Source organism: Petromyzon marinus, chromosome 26, assembly GCF_048934315.1.
Source record: "Petromyzon marinus isolate PM22_M1 ecotype Great Lakes invasive population chromosome 26, UKy_Petmar_22M1.pri1.0, whole genome shotgun sequence".
In the NCBI taxonomy this organism is placed as follows: Eukaryota; Metazoa; Chordata; class Hyperoartia; order Petromyzontiformes; family Petromyzontidae; genus Petromyzon; species Petromyzon marinus.
In genome coordinates this window covers 818,631-841,399 of record NC_133692.1, presented here as the reverse complement: position 1 = coordinate 841,399, position 22,769 = coordinate 818,631, and the positions used below count along the sequence as shown (strand labels likewise).

At 46.7% G+C, this 22,769-nt stretch overlaps 1 protein-coding gene across 2 annotated transcripts in view; it reads left to right on the top strand.

Moving 5' to 3' along the window:
- Positions 1-22,769, top strand: part of PEMT (phosphatidylethanolamine N-methyltransferase) — a 100,942-nt gene that overhangs the window by 34,911 nt on the left and 43,262 nt on the right. For both annotated transcript variants that reach the window (XM_076069835.1, XM_032960966.2), the window contains exons 4-6: positions 11,670-11,818; positions 14,698-14,809; positions 21,686-21,760. In XM_076069835.1, coding sequence (XP_075925950.1) covers positions 11,670-11,818; positions 14,698-14,809; positions 21,686-21,760 — 336 coding nt within the window. The remainder of the gene's footprint in view (positions 1-11,669; positions 11,819-14,697; positions 14,810-21,685; positions 21,761-22,769) is intronic.

Below are 22,769 nucleotides of genomic sequence, written 5' to 3'. Positions count from 1 at the left end.
CAGATCACGACCTTTAAGCTGTGTGAGAGGAAACAAAGCACCTTGACAAAGGAATTAGCATAGCATTTAGCATTGAAATGGCTGAGTGATTAGCTTGTGACTGGTCACAGAAATGGCTATTTTAAAAGTTAAAGCATACACATTCACAGAGGCACCTAGTACAAATCAAACAGGAGAATTTAGCATTGAAATAACTAGGCGAATTTAGCATTGAAATAACTGAGTGATTAGCTTGTGACTGGTCACAGAAATGGCTATGTTGAAGTCAAGGCCTACACATCTGTGCTATTCACAGTAACTGGGTATACACTACAATATATAATGAATACTATATAGTGAACCAATACCAACCGCATTTACACTAACCTCTGCTGCTGCAACTTCTCTCAATGCAAAACGAATTCTAGCTTGAACTAGCTTCGCTCTTATCTCGGAAAAAATCAGACTTACACGCACCGACCTCGATCAGTTAGACAAGACACTCTACAAATCACACTTAACATCGGATTGGGAACATGTAAACAATATGACTACCTCTTCGGCTGCCACTATGTCGATCCACACACCGAAAAGATAGACGTCAACAAAGTCGTAATTAATCGCAGTAACAGTTCCATTTCTGATGGTCTGAAATCCGTTTTAGCTAAAGGTCTAAACTTTGCTGTCACACCGAGACACTTACCGGTTAATGATATAATTGCCCATGTCGACGTTGCACTCAAGGGCTTGAGTCACATCTCTGCAGACGTAGCAAGATCTGAAATCGCTGCAACCCTCAAAAACGCTAAGTTGCCACCCAGCAACACCAGCAAAGACGAACGTTTTGAATTATCTCAATTAAAAAAGAGAGATGATATTGTCGTCCTCTCAGCCGACAAGGGCAATGCCACTGTCATCATGGACAAAACAGAATATAACAACAAAATTCAAGAACTACTCAACGATGGCAGCTATACAAAAAAAAGAGATCCCAACAACAGCCTGGTTACCAAAACGAACAAAATCATCTCTGATTCAACAGCATTAATTGATGAGACCAAACAGTTCTCGTTGAACCCCTCTGCTGCCAGACCACCAAGATTATATGGCCTTCCAAAGATACACAAAGAAGATACACCCCTTCGTCCCATCGTCTCTACTATCAACTCCCCCACCTATAAACTGGCATGTTTTCTTGCTGATATACTGCGACCTTTCACTGGAAAAACCACCTCTGCAGTACTAAACTCTACTCACCTGGTATCGACAATCAAAGACATTTCCCTGTCCCCAGACGACCTGCTTGTCAGTTTTGATGTGGTGTCCTTGTTCACCAAAGTCCCGGTACCTGACACCATCGCTATCATTGAAGACCTGGTTCATCAAGGACTGCATACTGATGTACCCCCCTGGTGAGACATTGCTTAACCAACACATACTTCACCTGGAATGGAACTTTCTACAAACAAACTGAGGGCACCCCAATGGGCTCCCCCCTATCTCCGGTTGTAGCCAACGTATTCATGGAAAAATTTGAAACTGACGCCATCCAGACTGCCACTCTACGCCCGACCTTATGGAAGAGGTACGTGGATGACACCTTTGTCATCTGGCCACATGGCTAGCCTGCTCTAGACCAATTCCGCGACCACATCAATTTCATACACCCAGCCATCAGATTTACCATGGAGGTCGAAAAAGATGGCAAACTACCCTTTTTGGATGTCTTAATTAAAAGGAGACATGATGGTTCAATGAGCCACTCTGTCTACAGGAAAGCTACCCATACAGATGCTTACTTGAAACCGGATTCCCACCACCATCCATCCCAGAAGAACTCCCTCATCAAGACTCTATACCATAGAGCCCAATGCATTTCCGACCAGGAACACATTACCAGTGAACTCAAGCACGTACACCAGGCTCTTAGGGCTAATGGTTACTCCGACTACACAATCCGCAAAGCCATCACTCCAGTCATGAAGAAGGATCTTCTTGTGGAGCCACTCAAAACCATCACCTTACCCTACATTTCAGGGGTCACTAAAAAGATCTCCAAAATCCTGAATAAACACAAGATCCAGGTCCGATTCAACACAGTACATAAAATCCGTGATCTAGTTCCATCTGTAAAAGATGCTGTTCCAGACATACAGTACCCGGGCATTTACAAACTAAAGTGCCTCTGTGGTAGTAGCTACATTGGAGAAACCAAACTACATGTCTCGGACCGCATCCGCGAATATAAAGCAGACTTGAAACATGGTAGAACGAACTCCTCTGCCGTGGCAGATCACTGTTATAATTCAGTGGGCTCACATGACATTGACTTCTCCAAGACGGAGGTTCTTTGCAAACCAACCGGCTACCATGAGAGATTCGTTCATGAGGCCATTCACATATACAAGCACAGAGACAATTTCAACCGAGAAGATGGATTCTAGCTTAGTAACCATTGGAAAGATGTTTCAAACCATTTCCGTTCTTAATTAATTGTATTTTACGATGACCTTCAGACCGCAGCTCTTTCGCTGGCATTGACTCTTAATACCTCTCACACCACGGTTAATGGTATGGTTTACAACATGGAGTATAACAGCGCCTCGCAGCTATCTCTCTCCCCCTCCTCTGTTCCGACCATGGATGAACTCGTCCGTCTGAACGGGGCCCGTAGCTATCCGTGTTGCTAAAGTTGAGGGTAAGAATCCACCCATTTTTTCGCCATATAGCATTGTGATATATAACGACTCATTGTTGGTAGCTTAGCTGATTGGAGAATATATAGAGTTTATTGATAACATTGAGGTAATTTATATTTTATTTTTTTTATTGGTTCACTATATAGTATTATATATTGTAGTGTATACCCAGTTACTGTGAATAGCTCAGATGTGTAGGCCTTGACTTCAACATAGCCATTTCTGTGACCAGTTACAAGCTAATCACTCAGTTATTTCAATGCTAAATTCGCCTAGTTATTTCAATGCTGAATTCTCCTGTTTGATTTGTACTAGGTGCCTCTGTGAATGTGTATGCTCTGACTTTAACATTGCTATTTCTGTGACCAGTTACAAGCTAATCACTCAGCTATTTCAATGCTAAATTCTATGCTAATTCCTTTGTCAAGGGGTGCCTCTGCGGATGTGTATGCTTTAACTTTAACATAGCCATTTCTGTGACCAGTCACAAGCTAATCACTCAGCTATTTCAGTGCTAAATTCTATGCTAATTCCTTTGTCAAGGCGCTTTGTTTCTTCTCACGCAGCTTAAATGTCGCGATCTGAGTGTGGCTTTTTCGCTCCAGCGCTGTCCTCCAGACAGTCTCGTCCCTTCACCTGATGAAGGCCGCTTGTGTTGTGGCCGAAACGTCGTGAGAATTTTATTGTGTTATTTTATTTTATCAATTTATTATTTTATTCTCATTCTACGTGACTTTACCGAAAGAACCAAAGAAGATGAATCCTTGCAGTCACGAAAGCTTTAAATCGAAGACTACCGAAATACTTTAGTAATGCTTTTACCAGATTACTCGTCCAAAACCATTGTGAAATGTGGTCTCGATAGGATGCTGGTTGCAGCACTTCCATCCCCTCAAGAAATATGAACTGGAGCCAACTGAACTCCATTAGAAAACAAGAAAGAACAAATTGGTGAGGTAATATCCTAGCAACGGCTTTCTTTGTTGAATTGTTGTTTAGCAAGTTTCCAGCCTATGTGTGTGTGATCATGTGTGTGTGTGTGTCATCGCCTTGCCAGGCACGCTGAGGAGAGGCTTGCGGAGCCCCAATGTGGTTTCAGGAAAGGGCGGTCCTGCACAGATGCCATATTTTCTGTCCGTCTGCTATAGCAGAGGTGTAGGGAATTCCAACAAGACCTACATCTCTGCTTTATTGACCTGGTCAAGGCCTATGATATCATCAGTAGGCCTGGGCTCTGGGTTGTTCTTCGTGCTTTTGGAGTACCTGACCCTCTACTCACGATCATTAAGGACCTTCATGATGGTGAGCGGGCCTGGGTAAAACTACGTGGCCGGGAGTCAGAGCCATTCCCTGTACACCTTGGGGTGCGACAGGGATGTCCTCTGGCTCCCACATTATTTGACATCTATTTTGACCACGTAGTTCATGAAGCCTTCAATAGCTGTACCGGGGGAATCTCCATATGGTACAGATATAATGGGAGGCTGATCGATGCCCGGGTGCGGTCAAGGGATGGCTCCCTATTGCTCAACCACGTTATGTATGCCGATGATTTGGTAATGGCTGCTCATTCAGAGGAGGAGTTGGAGACGCTGCTGCTGAGACTGGAGCGTGCCACTAAGAGGTGGGGCCTTACCATCAGCCCCACCAAAACTAAGCACCTGCCTGGGTATTTTGTACCAAGGACACTCCACCCCCACAACTCCCAATCGGTGATGGGGCAGTTGTGGAGAGAGTGGAGAGTTTCCCATACCTGGGCAGTGTGCTTATGACTGGCTCCAGTTTAGCAGCAGAGGTCTCACTCCGAATCAGTCGAGCGGCAATATCTTTTCATCGGTTGCGTAACGCTGTGTGGAAGCTACCTGGTCTGTCACTCCGCACTAAGCTTCAGGTCTTCTCGGCCACGGTCATTCCCTCCCTTCTCTACGCTTGCGAAACGTGGACCCCACTAATGGAACATCTTCGCCGGTTTGAAACATTTAGGCTGGCCTGCCTACGATCCATCCTGGGTTTAACCAGACTGGATTGTGTGAGGAGCTCACAAATCCTTGAAAGATCTGGGCAAGGTCCCATCGGTGAGCTCCTCCGGCGGGGAAGGCTGCGATGGCTAGGTCATGTAGCCCGCATGCCCAGCCACCGCATGCCGAAACAGCTTTTGTTCGGCCGGATTGAGGGGGCTAAGCGGGCGCGGCACGGGCTAGAGAAGAGATGGAGTGATGTGGTACAGGAGGACGTGGAGCTGAGTGGACTTGCCGATGACTGGTACCAGCGGTGTCAAGATCGGCCTCTGTGGAGGAGGCTCGTGAAGGACGCTACTGGGCAGTTGGAGGTAGTCGCCCTCCAACAACAACGGAGGACGGAGGAGCGACGCTCAGAACAACGAGCGGAGCGCCGGGTGGCTAAAGCACAGCAGGTTGGCACAGTAGGGGGCACAGGTGATGCATCAGCCAGTCATCTCAGTCAGTCGACCCGTGGCACCTGGGTCTGCCCCGTGACCTCCTGCCAGCGGGCGTTCGACACTTCACGTGGCTTCAGGGTGCACATAGCCTGGCACAAGCGTCGTGGTGACGTCACCGCCACTTAGTGGCGAATGGCGGTTGTTGTTGTTGTTTGTGTCATTGTGGGGAGCGATAGTGCAGCGGTTAGCGCTACGCTGCGTGACAAACTCGGCGGTTCGAGTTATTTTCCCACTCCCGGCCAAGACCAGTGACAATTATCTGAACCGGTTCTGGGCCTCCCCTAGGTCGACTCAAATGAGTACCTGGTGCGGTGTGTGAACATCGCCAACTCGGGAGGCATAGGCGGCCGGGCGTGGTGCTTGCCACCCACCTCCTCGTGTGCCGTGCAGGCCTTCATAGGTGCTTGGTGACAGTATTTGCTCCAACAGCTTGTCAAAGGCTATGCGGGGGATCTTTGTCATTGTCTTTGTGTATTTACGTGACTTCAAAGGCAGTGCCGAGTTCTTAAACTCATTTGAGGTCAATGTATTTTTTTTAACCAATTTCCTGCGGTAAACAATGTGTGCTGCACAAGCACTTGCTACACCGCAGCACTGGGAGCTCAGGCGGTCCCTCGCAGGCCATTCATAATCACCAGGCATCACCAGTGGCGGGAGGTCACGTTAGCCCACAGGTATTGTCGGCACGTCAACTTTACACGAGTCTCGCAGGTGCGCTGCCAGCCATGCTGCCCCCCATTGTGCAGTCAACCTGGTGCCACTTTCCCTGCCACGTCTCCGAGGTGAAGATATTTTTTCTTTCAAAATTGGATCGGAGGAATGAAGGGGTAAAAAAAACAACAACGAAAAAGGGTGAAAGCGTTACCCATCTCGGGATCACCACGCGCGTCCTCCGAGCCGTCGTGACGACCAGTGGCAATGCACCCACGTGGCAACGATTGACGAGACCCCACCCCCCCCCCCCCCCCGGGAAAGAGAAGGCTACCACCAAGTTGGTGATCAATTAAAAAAAAAGAGCAACCGCAAAGATTTGCAACTTAGCGAAGGTCGCTGAACAAAAGCAAATCGCTGTCGGAGGGGGCACAGCTGGGCTGAGCGTGGAGATCGCTCAGTTGCGGAATATGGATAGAGATCACAATTGTGAAGTATATGAGGCTGAGCGAGAGCAGGTTGGAGTGCTGGAGAGAAACCCAAATTGGATCGTGAAGAGAGCCCGAAAGATGTGCAGCAAAGGAGGAGATGTCATTCCTTGTGGAATACACTGCTGCAACAAATATAGACTCGTAGATACTCATAAAGATACATCAAGACTCACAGAGATACATAGAGACTCGCAGAGATACACAGACTCGTAAAGATACATCAAGACTCACAGAGATACATAGAGACTCACAGAGATACACAGACTCGTATAGATACAAGACTCACAGAGATACATAGAGACTCGCAGAGATCACAGACTCGTAAAGATACACAAAGACTCACAGAGATTCATAGAGACTCGCAGAGATACACAGACTCGTAAAGATACATAAAGACTCACAGAGATTCATAGAGACTCGCAGAAATTCACAGACTCGTAAAGATACACAAAGACTCACAGAGATACATAGATACTCGCAGAGATACACAGACTCGTAAAGATACACAAATACTCACAGAGATACATAGAGACTCGCAGAGATACACAGACTCGTAAAGATACATAAAGACTCACAGAGATTCATAGAGACTCGCAGAGATACACAGACTCGTAAAGATACATAAAGACTCACAGAGATTCATAGAGACTCGCAGAGATACACAGACTTGTAAAGATACATAAAGACTCACAGAGATTCATAGAGACTCACAGAGATACACAGACTCGTATAGATACATCAAGACTCACAGAGATACATAGAGACTCGCAGAGATACACAGACTCGTAAAGATACACAAAGACAGAGATTCATAGAGACTCGTAAAGATACACAGACTCGTAAAGATACACAAAGACAGAGATTCATAGAGACTCGCAGAGATACACAGATTCGTAAAGATACATAAAGACTCACAGAGATTCATAGAGACTCACAGAGATGCACAGACTCGTATAGATACATCAAGACTCACAGATTCATAGAGACTCACAGAGATACACAGACTCGTAAAGATACATCAAGACTCACAGAGATTCATAGAGACTCACATAGATACACAGACTCATAAAGATACACAAAGACTCACAGAGATTCATAGAGACTCGCAGAGATACACAGACTCGTAAAGATACATAAAGACTCACAGAGATTCATAGAGACTCGCAGAGATGCACAGACTCGTAAAGATACACAAGGACTCACAGAGATTCATAGAGACTCGCAGAGATACACAGACTCGTATAGATACATCAAGACTCACAGAGATACATAGAGACTCGCAGAGATACACAGACAAGTAAAGATACACAAAGACTCACAGAGATTCATAGAGACTCGCAGAGATACACAGACTCGTATAGATACATAAAGACTCACAGAGATTCATAGAGACTCGCAGAGATACACAGACTCGTAAAGATACATAAAGACTCACAGAAATGTATAGAAACTCGCAGAGATACACAGACTCGTAAAGATACACAACGACTCACAGAGATACATAGAGACTCGCAGAGATACACCGACTCGTAAAGATACACAAAGACTCACAGAGATTCATAGAGACTCGCAGAGATACACAGACTCGTATAGATACATCAAGACTCACAGAGATTCATAGAGACTCGCAGAGATACACAGACTCGTATAGATACATCAAGACTCACAGAGATACATAGAGACTCGCAGAGATACACAGACAAGTAAAGATACATAAAGACTCACAGAGATTCATAGAGACTCGCAGAGATACACAGACTCGTATAGATACATAAAGACTCACAGAGATTCATAGAGACTCGCAGAGATACACAGACTCGTAAAGATACATAAAGACTCAGAGATTCATAGAAACTCGCAGAGATACACAGACTCGTAAAGATACACAACGACTCACAGAGATACATAGAGACTCGCAGAGATACACAGACTCGTATAGATACATCAAGACTCACAGAGATACATAGAGACTCGCAGAGATACACAGACTCGTAAAGATACACAAAGACAGATTCATAGAGACTCGCAGAGATACACATACTCGTAAAGATACACAAAGACTCACAGAGATTCATAGAGACTCGCAGAGATACACATACTCGTAAAGATACATAAAGACTCACAGAGATTCATAGAGACTCACATAGATACACAGACTCATAAAGATACACAAAGGCTCACAGAGATTCATAGAGACTCGCAGAGATACACAGACTCGTAAAGATACATAAAGACTCACAGAGATTCATAGAGACTCGCAGAGATGCACAGACTCGTAAAGATACACAAGGACTCACAGAGATTCATAGAGACTCGCAGAGATACACAGACTCGTATAGATACATCAAGACTCACAGAGATACATAGAGACTCGCAGAGATACACAGACAAGTAAAGATACACAAAGACTCACAGAGATTCATAGAGACTCGCAGAGATACACAGACTCGTATAGATACATAAAGACTCACAGAGATTCATAGAGACTCGCAGAGATACACAGACTCGTAAAGATACATAAAGACTCACAGAAATGTATAGAAACTCGCAGAGATACACAGACTCGTAAAGATACACAACGACTCACAGAGATACATAGAGACTCGCAGAGATACACCGACTCGTAAAGATACACAAAGACTCACAGAGATTCATAGAGACTCGCAGAGATACACAGACTCGTATAGATACATCAAGACTCACAGAGATTCATAGAGACTCGCAGAGATACACAGACTCGTATAGATACATCAAGACTCACAGAGATACATAGAGACTCGCAGAGATACACAGACAAGTAAAGATACATAAAGACTCACAGAGATTCATAGAGACTCGCAGAGATACACAGACTCGTATAGATACATAAAGACTCACAGAGATTCATAGAGACTCGCAGAGATACACAGACTCGTAAAGATACATAAAGACTCAGAGATTCATAGAAACTCGCAGAGATACACAGACTCGTAAAGATACACAACGACTCACAGAGATACATAGAGACTCGCAGAGATACACAGACTCGTATAGATACATCAAGACTCACAGAGATACATAGAGACTCGCAGAGATACACAGACTCGTAAAGATACACAAAGACAGATTCATAGAGACTCGCAGAGATACACATACTCGTAAAGATACACAAAGACTCACAGATATTCATAGAGACTCGCAGAGATACACAGACTCGTAAAGATACATAAAGACTCACAGAGATTCATAGAGACTCGCAGAGATACACAGACTCGTAAAGATACACAAAGACTCACAGAGATACATAGAGACTCGCAGAGATACACAGACTCGTAAAGATACACAAAGACTCACAGAGATACATAGAGACTCGCAGAGATACACAGACTCGTAAAGATACATAAAGACTCACAGAGATTCATAGAAACTCGCAGAGATACACAGACTCGTAAAGATACATAAAGACTCACAGAGATTCATAGAGACTCACAGAGATGCACAGACTCGTATAGATACATCAAGACTCACAGAGATACATAGATAGAGACTCGCAGAGATACACAGAATCGTAAAGATACACAAAGACAGAGATTCATAGAGACTCGCAGAGATACACAGACTCGTAAAGATACACAAAGACTCACAGAGATTCATAGAGACTCGCAGATATACACAGACTCGTATAGATACATTAAGACTCACAGAGATACATAGAGACTCGCAGAGATACACAGACTCGTAAAGATACATCAAGACTCACAGAGATACATAGAGACTCACAGAGATACACAGACTCGTATAGATACATCAAGACTCACAGAGATACATAGAGACTCGCAGAGATACACAGACTCGTAAAGATACATCAAGACTCACAGAGATACATGGAGACTCGCAGAGATACACAGACTCGTAAAGATACACAAAGACTCACAGAGATACATAGAGACTCGCAGAGATACACAGACTCGTATAGATACATCAAGACTCACAGAGATACATAGAGACTCGCAGAGATACACAGACTCGTAAAGATACATAAAGACTCAGAGATACATAGAGACTCACAGAGATACACAGACTCGTAAAGATACATAAAGACTCACAGAGATACATAGAGACTCGCAGAGATACACAGACTCGTAAAGATACATAAAGACTCACAGAGACACATAGAGACTCGCAGAGATACACAGATTCGTAAAGATAGATAGACTCACAGAGATACATAGAGACTCGCAGAGATACATAGACTCGTAAAGATACATAAAGACTCACAGAGATACATAGAGACTCGCAGAGATACACAGACTCGTAAAGATAGATAAAGACCCACAGAGATACATAGAGACTCGCAGAGATACATAGATTCGTAAAGATAGATAGACTCACAGAGATACATAGAGACTCGCAGAGATACACAGACTCGTAAAGATAGATAAAGACCCACAGAGATACATAGATACTCGCAGAGATACTTAGAGACTGGGTGACAAGTGGGATACGTTTTGCCCATTCCTGGCCAGTTGGCTCATCAAACACCGAATACACTAACTCACTAACTCACTCATGCGCAGAGGTTCAGATGTTCCATCCCTGCGCTGTCTTGCAGCCTAAGCCGTTTCTCTTGCTGGGTGTTCAACGTCGCTATGTCACAGCCTCAATCAGTTCAATTTGTCAGCGGTTGGTGACTTGGAATTGGGAGTTGACGTGGCACCGTGTGTGTATCTTTGTGTGTGCATGTATGACTGTGTGTGTGACTTTGTGTGGGGAGCGATAGTGTAGCGGTTAGCGCGCTGCGCTATGAACCTGGCGACCCGGATTCGATTCCCACTCACGGCCAACACCAGTGACGATTATCTAAACCGGTCCCGGGCCTCCCCTAGGTCGACTCAGCCTCAAATGAGTACCTGGTGCGGTGTGTAAACATTGCCACTAGGGAGACAAAGGCGGTCGGGCGTGGTCCTGGCCACCCACCCCCTCGTGTTCCGTTCCGGCCTTCATAGGTGCTCGCTAACAGCACTTGCCTCTACAGTCTGTTAAGGCTATATGGGGGATCTTTGTGTGACTTTGTGAACATATGACTGTGTGTGTGTATGTGTCAGCGGTAGTGTAGCGGTTACCACTCTTGCGCTACAAGCTCGGCGACCCAAGTTCGATTCCCGCTCACGGCCAATGCCAGTGACGATTATCCAAACCGGTCTTCCCCTAGGTCGATTCAGCTTCAAATGAGCACTCGGTGCGGTGTGTAAACATCGCCGCTGGGGCAGTCGCCCGGGCGTGGTGCTGGCCACCGTGTGCCACAGTGCCGGCCTCCATAGGCGCTGCTGCTCGCTAACAGCACTTGCCCCAACAGTCTGTTAAGGCTACACGGGTAGGGGGGAGATCTTTGTGTGCGACTCGGTGTGGCAGGTTTTTGGAAGCGATGCGGAGCCAGCCGAGGGTGCCACTGCTGGACAGGGGAGCGCCGGTGTATGCGGCGGGGCTGGCGCTCGTCTCGTTGGGCTCCCTGCTGGTGCTCGCCAGCTTCTGGGCCCTTGGCATCACGGGGACATTTCTGGGTGAGCCACCGTGCGTGTCCTGTCCCGGCTTGCGGCCAGTCTTCCGCTTGACGTGGTGGCGAGGTGTTAACTCCCTCGCCTGGTATGCAGGAGGTCGTGGGTTCGTTTCCGACCCCGATGACGCCTGCTGCTGCTGTGTATTTGGAGTTTGCGTGTCTCTCCCCCTGTGGTCAAGTCGATTTTTCTGCAGGTCCTCCGGTTTTTTTCCCTCCACGATTTCCCTACCTTTAGAATAAATATCGTGCATTTAGAGTATTTGGCCATTATAAATTTCCACGAGATAAGCCACTTCGTTGAGCTTTCATTTGTGATGGCCAGGTAGCTTCTGAAAAAAAAGCTATATAGCTCAGTGAGCCTTACCTGGTAAAAGTAAAATAGTTTATAATTTTTGGAGATGCAGTTCTGTACTGTTGCTCGTTAATGCGATCGCTTACCGCACCTCTGATCATCACGGTTGGCTATGTACGGTGCGAAAGAAGTTCATCATACGTAAATATAAATGCGATGAGCGTAAAACGACCTTCCCCGTGTCTGCAGGACCCCCTGTGTGTGCGTCACTACAGTGGTTCACGTATGATATATATGAATGGCTCAATTTGGAACGTGCGTACCTCTGTTGAACTTTTTCCGCACCGCACGTATCCAACCGCGCTAATCGGAGGTGCGGGGGGGAAGGACAAAAAAACGAAACAACAAGAAGCAGCTCTAAAGGAATGAGCTTTCAATCTCGATTATGTAAAAGTGCATAGTTCCCTCTGGCTTCCTAATATTGGAAGGAAGAGCATTCCAGACGGCCGCAGAAGCAGCGCATCTGAAAGCAGGCGATGCGGTGACCGTCTTTGTTCGACGGTTAGCCAGAAGCCGCCGCTGCCGCTGCTGCGAGGGGTTACAGGTACAGGAGCAACCATCCCACCCCCCCCGGCAGACTTAATGCCCAATTGCAGACGCGGGCGTTGAGTCTGGAACAGCATCTTTTACAGATGGAACCAGATCATGGATTTTATGTACCGTGTTGAATCGGACCTGGATCTTGTGTTTATTCAGGATTTTGGAGATGTTTTTTACTGTATGATAGTTGGGTAGTTGCAGCCCTTTAGCGTCCATATACTAAATGCCTCTATTGATATGTAAACTTTGACTTTAACATAGCTATTTCTGCGACCAGTCACAAGCTAATCCCTCAGCTATTTCAATGCTAAGTTCTCCTGTTTGATATGTAAACTCCTTTGTCAAGGCGCTTTACTTCTCTCACCTAGCTTAAAAGACGCTACGAATCTTAGCAGCGTTCATTGAAGCGCTGTCGTCCCGACAGTTCTGTTCCTTCACCTGAAGAAGGCTACTTGTGTTGTGGCCGAAACATCGTGAGAATTTTATTTTACCGAAAGAACCAAGAAGATCTATAAGTATCTTGGGATCATCCTGGATGCAAAACTGAATTTTGAAGATCACATTGATTATATTGGTAAAAAGACAAAAATAAAAATTGGTTTTCTGTATCGACACAAGCACTGCTTCCCCCCAATGTTTCCGTTTGGAATTGATAAAAGCTACCATACTGCCTCTACTTGACTACTGTGACATCATGTATAAATCAGCCCCAAGTACTGTACTGAAGAAGCTTGATTTCATCTATCACTCGTCCTTAAGTTTTACATTGAACTGCCCATATAGGACTCACCACTGTGATCTCTACATTGGGTCAAACTTAACATCTCTTAATGTTCGACGGCTTGTGCACCAGATCTTATTTATTCACGATGTACTTACAAAAAAATCCGCAGACTGCCTGCTGGATCTCCTCACTGTTTTAAAGAACAAATTTGACCTCAGGTCTTCGCTCATTTACCAGCTTCACATTCCCTATTGCCGTACAAAAACTGGAGGAAGGACCTTTGCTATTGATGCCCCCAGGGTCTGGAATGCTATTGCCAATAAACTGCAACTTGAATCGCTACCAATGAGATCTTCTCTCAAAACTGCTCTAGAGGAGTTGTACACCCCTAGCTGCCACTGCTATTCATTGGCGTAAAATAAAATAAAATGTTTCGCTCCGGATGACGCTGCAAAGTATTATCTGTATTTTGATTTAGCGTGCTGATCTTAAAGGTGCATTGAAAAATTTGATACTCCGGCTGATGCTTCTGTTGTTGTGGAGTAACTCATGCAGCCAGCTATGGCTCTAGGATTTGGTGTTACATGTTATTTATGTAGTTTATTGTAAAAATTCGGTCAGTCCCTATGATCACTGTTACGTTGCAATTATGGCTTTATTTTTTGGTGATTTCGAAAACGTTTTTTGGTTTGGACATGTTTGTTTTATTGTAGTACGGAGTTAGACTGATGGCCTTAATCTAAGTTTTCTTGTGGTTGTTGTTTGACTTGCATCCCACTGGGATTTTTTGCACACAGCGTTGGTGTACGGTGCTTTTTTCAGGAATTTTTTGCTGGTTTTTTTTTCATGGATTTTCTGTTTGCACTGTCACATAATCACTTTAAGATGTTTTCTTGTTCATGTTTTTGTTTGTTGTGGTTGCACCCGATTCAAGAGCCGAATGGCTCAAAGGGCTATACCAAAAGAAATAAACTGAAAACTGAAAATCTATATTGTTTACACAATGTGTTGCAGCATGCTGTCCATCAACTTGCAGCTTCTCCATCTGCAGTGCAAGGCAAACAAAACAAACAACCCAAGAATGACTAAAAGCTCATCGATCGATTGTCAGCTGTAGTTTGGACATCCCGGCGGGGTTGCCCGAATCGGCCCCCTGTGAATTGTTGGCCACCAAAGCGAGATTATTTTACAGCGAGTCACTTGGCCAAAACATTTGCTCCAATTCCCTCCCTCCCTCTCTCTCTCCGTGCGTGCCGTTTGTCAACAGGCGACTACTGCGGTATCCTCATGGACGGCAAGGCGGCCGGCTTCCCATTCAGCGTCACCGACAACCCCATGTACTGGGGCTCGACGCTCAATTTCCTGGGCTGCTCCTTAATGTGAGGAGCGGTCGCACTCGCGTTTAGTGTTTTTGTTTATTAGTTTGCCGTCCTTTCTGCCCCCCCCCCCCCGCATCTCGGATTAGCACGAGTCGTCAGGGTTATGGGAGCGACGGAGCAACTGAATCTAGTGTACAACGAGTACAAATCCCACCGCCGACTTGCACTTTTGATACCAGGCAGTGACTCGAGAGCGTTCGTTGCAATGCTGTCACTTGGCCAGGGAGAGACCTGGCGCGACTGGGACCACGCGAGGAAATTTTGTCGGGCTTCGTGTTTATTTACTTAAAAAATTGCGGACGACTGATGCACTTCAGCGTCGTCGGCGCCACTTGCGCGCCGACGTTGGCCGATCGTCGCGCTTTGCAGCTCCTCTTTGCGGGCGATGAGCCCTGGTTGGCTTCCTGCACGCGGGAGCTTCGCGTCCGTGGATCTGTGCAAGCCGCGGAGGCCCAGAAGCGCACAACCCAACGCCACGGCGCTGGAAGCTGCCATTGAGCTCGAATATTCTTTATTTCTCTCTCTGTAAAGCTCTTAGCTTCGCGAAAGAACACGTCGTTGCATACCTTCGCTGTAATTCACCGGCGGCAGGCACGTACGCGCGCACCGCGGGGAAATAGGTCACCCTTTATCCCTCGTTGCTTAGCGTCCGTGGCCGTGGTTGCCTGGCGACCGACCGACCGTGTTTACGTCCGGCGCCTCTCTCTCGAGTGCCGGCGGATTTTTTGGATCTTGAGCGGAAGACTGCCAGCCGCCACGCCGCGGCCGACCAACCCCGTGTTGAAACGAACAAAAAAAAGGTTTTGTGAGCCATTCATTTGAAGGGGAGACAAAGATGACGCTTCCCCATGCTGCTGTGCACTTTGAGGAATATGGGGGAGAATTGATACCTTGTCGGAACAATGGAATGTCAGCAAAACATGTGAGTGGCGCAGGCAGGACGGAAATTACCTACTGTTGACAGGCTAATGGTTTTCTCGAGGCAAAATTTGCAATGCCTTACAAGAGGGGGGTCATGTATTGCCAAGGATGTTTTTGTTGTAAACAGGACAAGCTTGGTTTATTCTGTTTATTTGAAGTGAGATTCTCACCCCCCTGATGCTTTGCAGAAGCGAAAATCGTTAATTATTGTGTTTAATAATGATTAATTTGCTCAAATAGCAATAAAACATGGGTTGTGTTAAGATGCTCAAACACCAAATAGAAACGTTTTGCAAATAATCAAATTCGCATTAACCACCCACGGTACATGCAAGCAAACATGCTCTGACAATATCTGGCTTTGTCTTTGGAACTGATTGGTCTACACCAGAGACAGAAGCCTTCAACCAGTGTTAGACCAGAGAACAACGCCACAAAGCGAACAGCAAAACAGAGAGTTTAAAGATTTATTTGTTTACCTTCGTGTGAATGTTCAACTTATTTTTCACCGTGTAGTGCCAACCGTGAATACAAAAAAGCAGTTATGAAGAAATTAGGTTTCTATGAGCGTATACCAGGGTTAATGTGGAATTAATACTTATTTTTTTCATCGCTAATTGTTTTAGTGCATGAATATAATACGTGCGAAAGCCACAATGTTATTTATTACGAGACTGACTAAATTTCAAGTCCCTCATTCAGTGAACGTGTTCGGACGTTCACGGAGAGTGGCTCCAACTCTCGAGCTGTGGATCCCTCACCAACCATAAAACACTCCAACCCAAAACCACTCCAACCCAAAACCACTCCAACCCAAAACCACACCAACCCAAAACCACTCCAACCCAAAACCACTCCAACCCAAAACCACTCCAACCCAAAACCACTCCAACCCAAAACCACTCCAACCCAAAACACTCCAACCCAAAACCACTCCAACCCAAAACCACTCCAACCCAAAACCACTCCAACCCAAAACCACTCCAACCCAAAACCACTCCAACCCAAAACCACACCAACCCAAAACCACTCCAACCCAAAATCACATCAACCTAAACCACTCCAACCCAAAACCACACCAACCCAAAACCACTCCAACCCAAAACCACTCCAACCCAAAACCACTCCAACCCAAAACCACACCAACCCAAAACCACTCCAACCCAAAATCACATCAACCTAAAACACTCCAACCCAAAACCACTCCAACCCAAAACCACTCCAACCCAAAACCACACCAACCCAAAACCACTCCAACCCAAAATCACATCAACCTAAAACACTCCAACCCAAAACCACTCCAACCCAAAACCACTCCAACCCAAAACCACACCAACCCAAAACCACTCCAACCCAAAACCACTCCAACCCAAAACCACTCCAACACAAAACCACACCAACCCAAAACCACTCCAACCCAAAACCACACCAACCCAAAACCACTCCAACCCAAAACCACTCCAACCCAAAACCACTCCAACCCAAAACCACACCAACCCAAAACCACTCCAACCCAAAACCACTTCAACCCAAAACACTCCAACCTAAAACCACTCCAACCCAAAACCACACCAACCCAAAACCATTCCAACCCAAAACCACTCCAACCCAAAACCACTCCAACCCAAAACCACTCCAACCCAAAACCACACCAACCCAAAACCACTCCAACCCAAAACACTCCAACCCAAAACCACTCCAACCCAAAACCACTCCAACCCAAAACCACTCCAACCCAAAACCACTCCAACCCAAAACCACACTAACCCAAAACCACTCCAACCCAAAATCACTCCAACCCAAAACCACTCCAACCCAAAACCACTCCAACCCAAAACCACTCCAACCCAAAACACTCCAACCTAAAACCACTCCAACCCAAAACCACTCCAACCCAAAACCACTCCAACCCAAAACCATTCCAATCCAAAACCACTCCAACCCAAAACCACTCCAACCCAAAACCACTCCAACCCAAAACCACACCAACCCAAAACCACTCCAACCCAAAACCACTCCAACCCCAAACCACACCAACCCAAAACCACTCCAACCCAAAACCACTCCAACCCAAAACCACTCCAACCCAAATCCACTCCAACCCAAAACCACTCCAACCCAAAACCACTCCAACCCAAAACCACTCCAACCCAAAACCACTCCAACCCAAAACCACACCAACCCAAAACCACTCCAACCCAAAACACTCCAACCCAAAACCACTCCAGCCCAAAACTACTCCAACCCAAAACCACTCCAACCCAAAACCACACCAACCCAAAACACTCCAACCCAAAACCACTCCAACCCAAAACACTCCAACCCAAAACCACTCCAACCCAAAACCACTCCAACCCAAAACCACTCCAACCCAAAACCACTCCAACCCAAAACCACACTAACCCAAAACCACTCCAACCCAAAACCACTCCAACCCAAAACCACTCCAACCCAAAACCACTCCAACCCAAAACCACTCCAACCCAAAACACTCCAACCTAAAACCACTCCAACCCAAAACCACTCCAACCCAAAACCACTCCAACCCAAAACCATTCCAATCCAAAACCACTCCAACCCAAAACCACTCCAACCCAAAACCACTCCAACCCAAAACCACACCAACCCAAAACCACTCCAACCCAAAACCACTCCAACCCCAAACCACACCAACCCAAAACCACTCCAACCCAAAACCACTCCAACCCAAAACCACTCCAACCCAAATCCACTCCAACCCAAAACCACTCCAACCCAAAACCACTCCAACCCAAAACCACTCCAACCCAAAACCACTCCAACCCAAAACCACACCAACCCAAAAACACACCAACCCAAAACACTCCAACCCAAAACCACTCCAGCCCAAAACTACTCCAACCCAAAACCACTCCAACCCAAAACCACACCAACCCAAAACACTCCAACCCAAAACCACTCCAACCCAAAACCACTCCAACCCAAAACCACACCAACCCAAAACCACTCTAACCCAAAACCACACCAACCCAAAACCACTCCAACCCAAAATCACATCAACCTAAAACACTCCAACCCAAAACCACTCCAACCCAAAACCACTCCAACCCAAAACCACACCAACCCAAAACCACTCCAACCCAAAATCACATCAACCTAAAACACTCCAACCCAAAACCACTCCAACCCAAAACCACTCCAACCCAAAACCACACCAACCCAAAACCACTCCAACCCAAAACCACTCCAACCCAAAACCACTCCAACACAAAACCACACCAACCCAAAACCACTCCAACCCAAAACCACACCAACCCAAAACCACTCCAACCCAAAACCACTCCAACCCAAAACCACTCCAACCCAAAACCACACCAACCCAAAACCACTCCAACCCAAAACCACTTCAACCCAAAACACTCCAACCTAAAACCACTCCAACCCAAAACCACACCAACCCAAAACCATTCCAACCCAAAACCACTCCAACCCAAAACCACTCCAACCCAAAACCACTCCAACCCAAAACCACACCAACCCAAAACCACTCCAACCCAAAACACTCCAACCCAAAACCACTCCAACCCAAAACCACTCCAACCCAAAACCACTCCAACCCAAAACCACACTAACCCAAAACCACTCCAACCCAAAACCACTCCAACCCAAAACCACTCCAACCCAAAACCACTCCAACCCAAAACCACTCCAACCCAAAACACTCCAACCTAAAACCACTCCAACCCAAAACCACTCCAACCCAAAACCACTCCAACCCAAAACCATTCCAATCCAAAACCACTCCAACCCAAAACCACTCCAACCCAAAACCACTCCAACCCAAAACCACACCAACCCAAAACCACTCCAACCCAAAACCACTCCAACCCCAAACCACACCAACCCAAAACCACTCCAACCCAAAACCACTCCAACCCAAAACCACTCCAACCCAAATCCACTCCAACCCAAAACCACTCCAACCCAAAACCACTCCAACCCAAAACCACTCCAACCCAAAACCACTCCAACCCAAAACCACACCAACCCAAAACCACTCCAACCCAAAACACTCCAACCCAAAACCACTCCAGCCCAAAACTACTCCAACCCAAAACCACTCCAACCCAAAACCACACCAACCCAAAACACTCCAACCCAAAACCACTCCAACCCAAAACACTCCAACCCAAAACCACTCCAACCCAAAACCACTCCAACCCAAAACCACTCCAACCCAAAACCACTCCAACCCAAAACCACACTAACCCAAAACCACTCCAACCCAAAACCACTCCAACCCAAAACCACTCCAACCCAAAACCACTCCAACCCAAAACCACTCCAACCCAAAACACTCCAACCTAAAACCACTCCAACCCAAAACCACTCCAACCCAAAACCACTCCAACCCAAAACCATTCCAATCCAAAACCACTCCAACCCAAAACCACTCCAACCCAAAACCACTCCAACCCAAAACCACACCAACCCAAAACCACTCCAACCCAAAACCACTCCAACCCCAAACCACACCAACCCAAAACCACTCCAACCCAAAACCACTCCAACCCAAAACCACTCCAACCCAAATCCACTCCAACCCAAAACCACTCCAACCCAAAACCACTCCAACCCAAAACCACTCCAACCCAAAACCACTCCAACCCAAAACCACACCAACCCAAAAACACACCAACCCAAAACACTCCAACCCAAAACCACTCCAGCCCAAAACTACTCCAACCCAAAACCACTCCAACCCAAAACCACACCAACTTAAAACACTCCAACCCAAAACCACTCCAACCCAAAACCACTCCAACCCAAAACCACACCAACCCAAAACCACTCCAACCCAAAACCACTCCAACCCAAAACCACTCCAACCCAAAACCACTCCAACCCAAAACCACTCCAACCCAAAACACTCCAACCTAAAACCACTCCAACCCAAAACCACTCCAACCCAAAACCACTCCAACCCAAAACCATTCCAACCCAAAACCACTCCAATCCAAAACCACTCCAACCCAAAACCACTCCAACCCAAAACCACTCCAACCCAAAACCACACCAACCCAAAACACTCCAACCTAAAACCACTCCAACCCAAAACCACTCCAACCCAAAACCACTCCAACCCAAAACCACTCCAATCCAAAACCACTCCAACCCAAAACCACTCCAACCCAAAACCACTCCAACCCAAAACCACACCAACCCAAAACCACTCCAACCCAAAACCACTCCAACCCAAAACCACACCAACCCAAAACCACTCCAACCCAAAACCACTCCAACCCAAAACCACTCCAACCCAAAACCACTCCAACCCAAAACCACTCCAAACCAAAACCACTCCAACCCAAAACCACTTCAACCCAAAACCACTCCAACCCAAAACCACTCCAACCCAAAACCACTCCAACCCAAAACCACTCCAACCCAAAACCACACAAACCCAAAACCACTCCAACCCAAAACCACTCCAACCCAAAACCACTCCAACCCAAAACCACACCAACCCAAAACCACTCCAACCCAAAACCACTCCAACCCAAAACCACTCCATCCCAAAACCACTCCAACCCAAAACCACTCCAACCCAAAACCACTCCAACCCAAAACCACTCCAACCCAAAACGACTCGGGTTCGATTTCCGCTTCACAGCCAACACCAGTGATGATTACTTGAACCGGTCATGGGCCTCCCCTAGGTCGACGCAGCCTACAATGTACCTGGTGCAATGGTGTGTAACATCGCCACTGAGGAGTCAAAGACGGTCGAGTGAGCTACTGGCCACCCACCCTCGCGTGTGCCGTGCCGGCCTGCATAGGTGCTGCTCGCTAACAGCACGCCAACAGTCTGTTAAGGCTACAACACGTGGAATCTTTGTTCTTCGTGGTGATGGAAGTGTTGTGGTGTGTGGGTATTTAAGGGCGTGCCGTGCTGTGCTGCTGTGGTGGGTGCAGGCAGGCCAGCCCCGCTGGGATCATCTTGACGTGTGGAGTCGCAATCTCCTACAGGGTGGCCATCGCCTTTGAAGGGTATGATGACGATGATGACGATGGCGGTGATGATGGTGATGATTGCGTGCATGTGTGGGGTATACGGGGAGCAGTATTGTAGCGGTTAGCGCGCCACGCTATGAACCTGGTGACCCACGTTCGATTCCCGCTCACGGCCAACATCAGTGACGATTATCTGAACCGGTCCTGGGCCTCCCCGAGGTTGATTCAGCCTCAAACGAGTACCTGGTGCGGTGCGTAAAAATGTCGTCACTCGGGAGACAAAGGCGGCCAGGCATGGTGCTGGACACCCACCCCCTCGTGTGCCGTTCCGGCCTTTATAGGTGCTTGCTAACAGCGCTTGTCCCAACAGTCTGTTAAGGCCATGCAGGGGATCTTTGTCTGTTTTGGTGATGATTGTGATAATGATGGTATTACTCGTGATGATGATGATGATGCTTGTGATGATGATGCTTGTAATGATGGTGATGCTTATGGTGATGATGCTTGTGATGATTATGGTGCTTGTTATGATCATGATGATGGTAATGGTTGTGATGATGACGATGATTGTGTTGCACGCCTTCACGTATAGCGCTATGCGGATCAATCCCACGTTCGATTTTGAGGTTTTATTGAAAAAATGTTCACTGGGGCCAAGGCTTCCTTTGCCGAGGCCGTCTGTGGGGGTTTAAATGTGAGAGGTGTATAGTCCGATTGAAATCGTTGCTAAAAGCTAAACTTAAACTTTTTATTTTACCAGGTAAGGCCCACTGTGCTACTATGTAAGCTACCTGGTCACAAGTGATAGCTCAACGAAGTTGCTTATCGTCGTGGACATTTATAGTAGCAGCCAAATACTCCCCAACGCGTGGTGACGTACAAACTCTACATATACAAAAGGTGTCAGGATCGGGGTGTAACCAACGACCTCCTGTATACCAGGCGAGGTAGTTAACATCTCGCCACCATGGTGTGCCCTCATGCGTAGCGCACCTGCAGTCAACGCACCGTCATTCAGGGCCTACCAGCAACCCCAACGCACGTT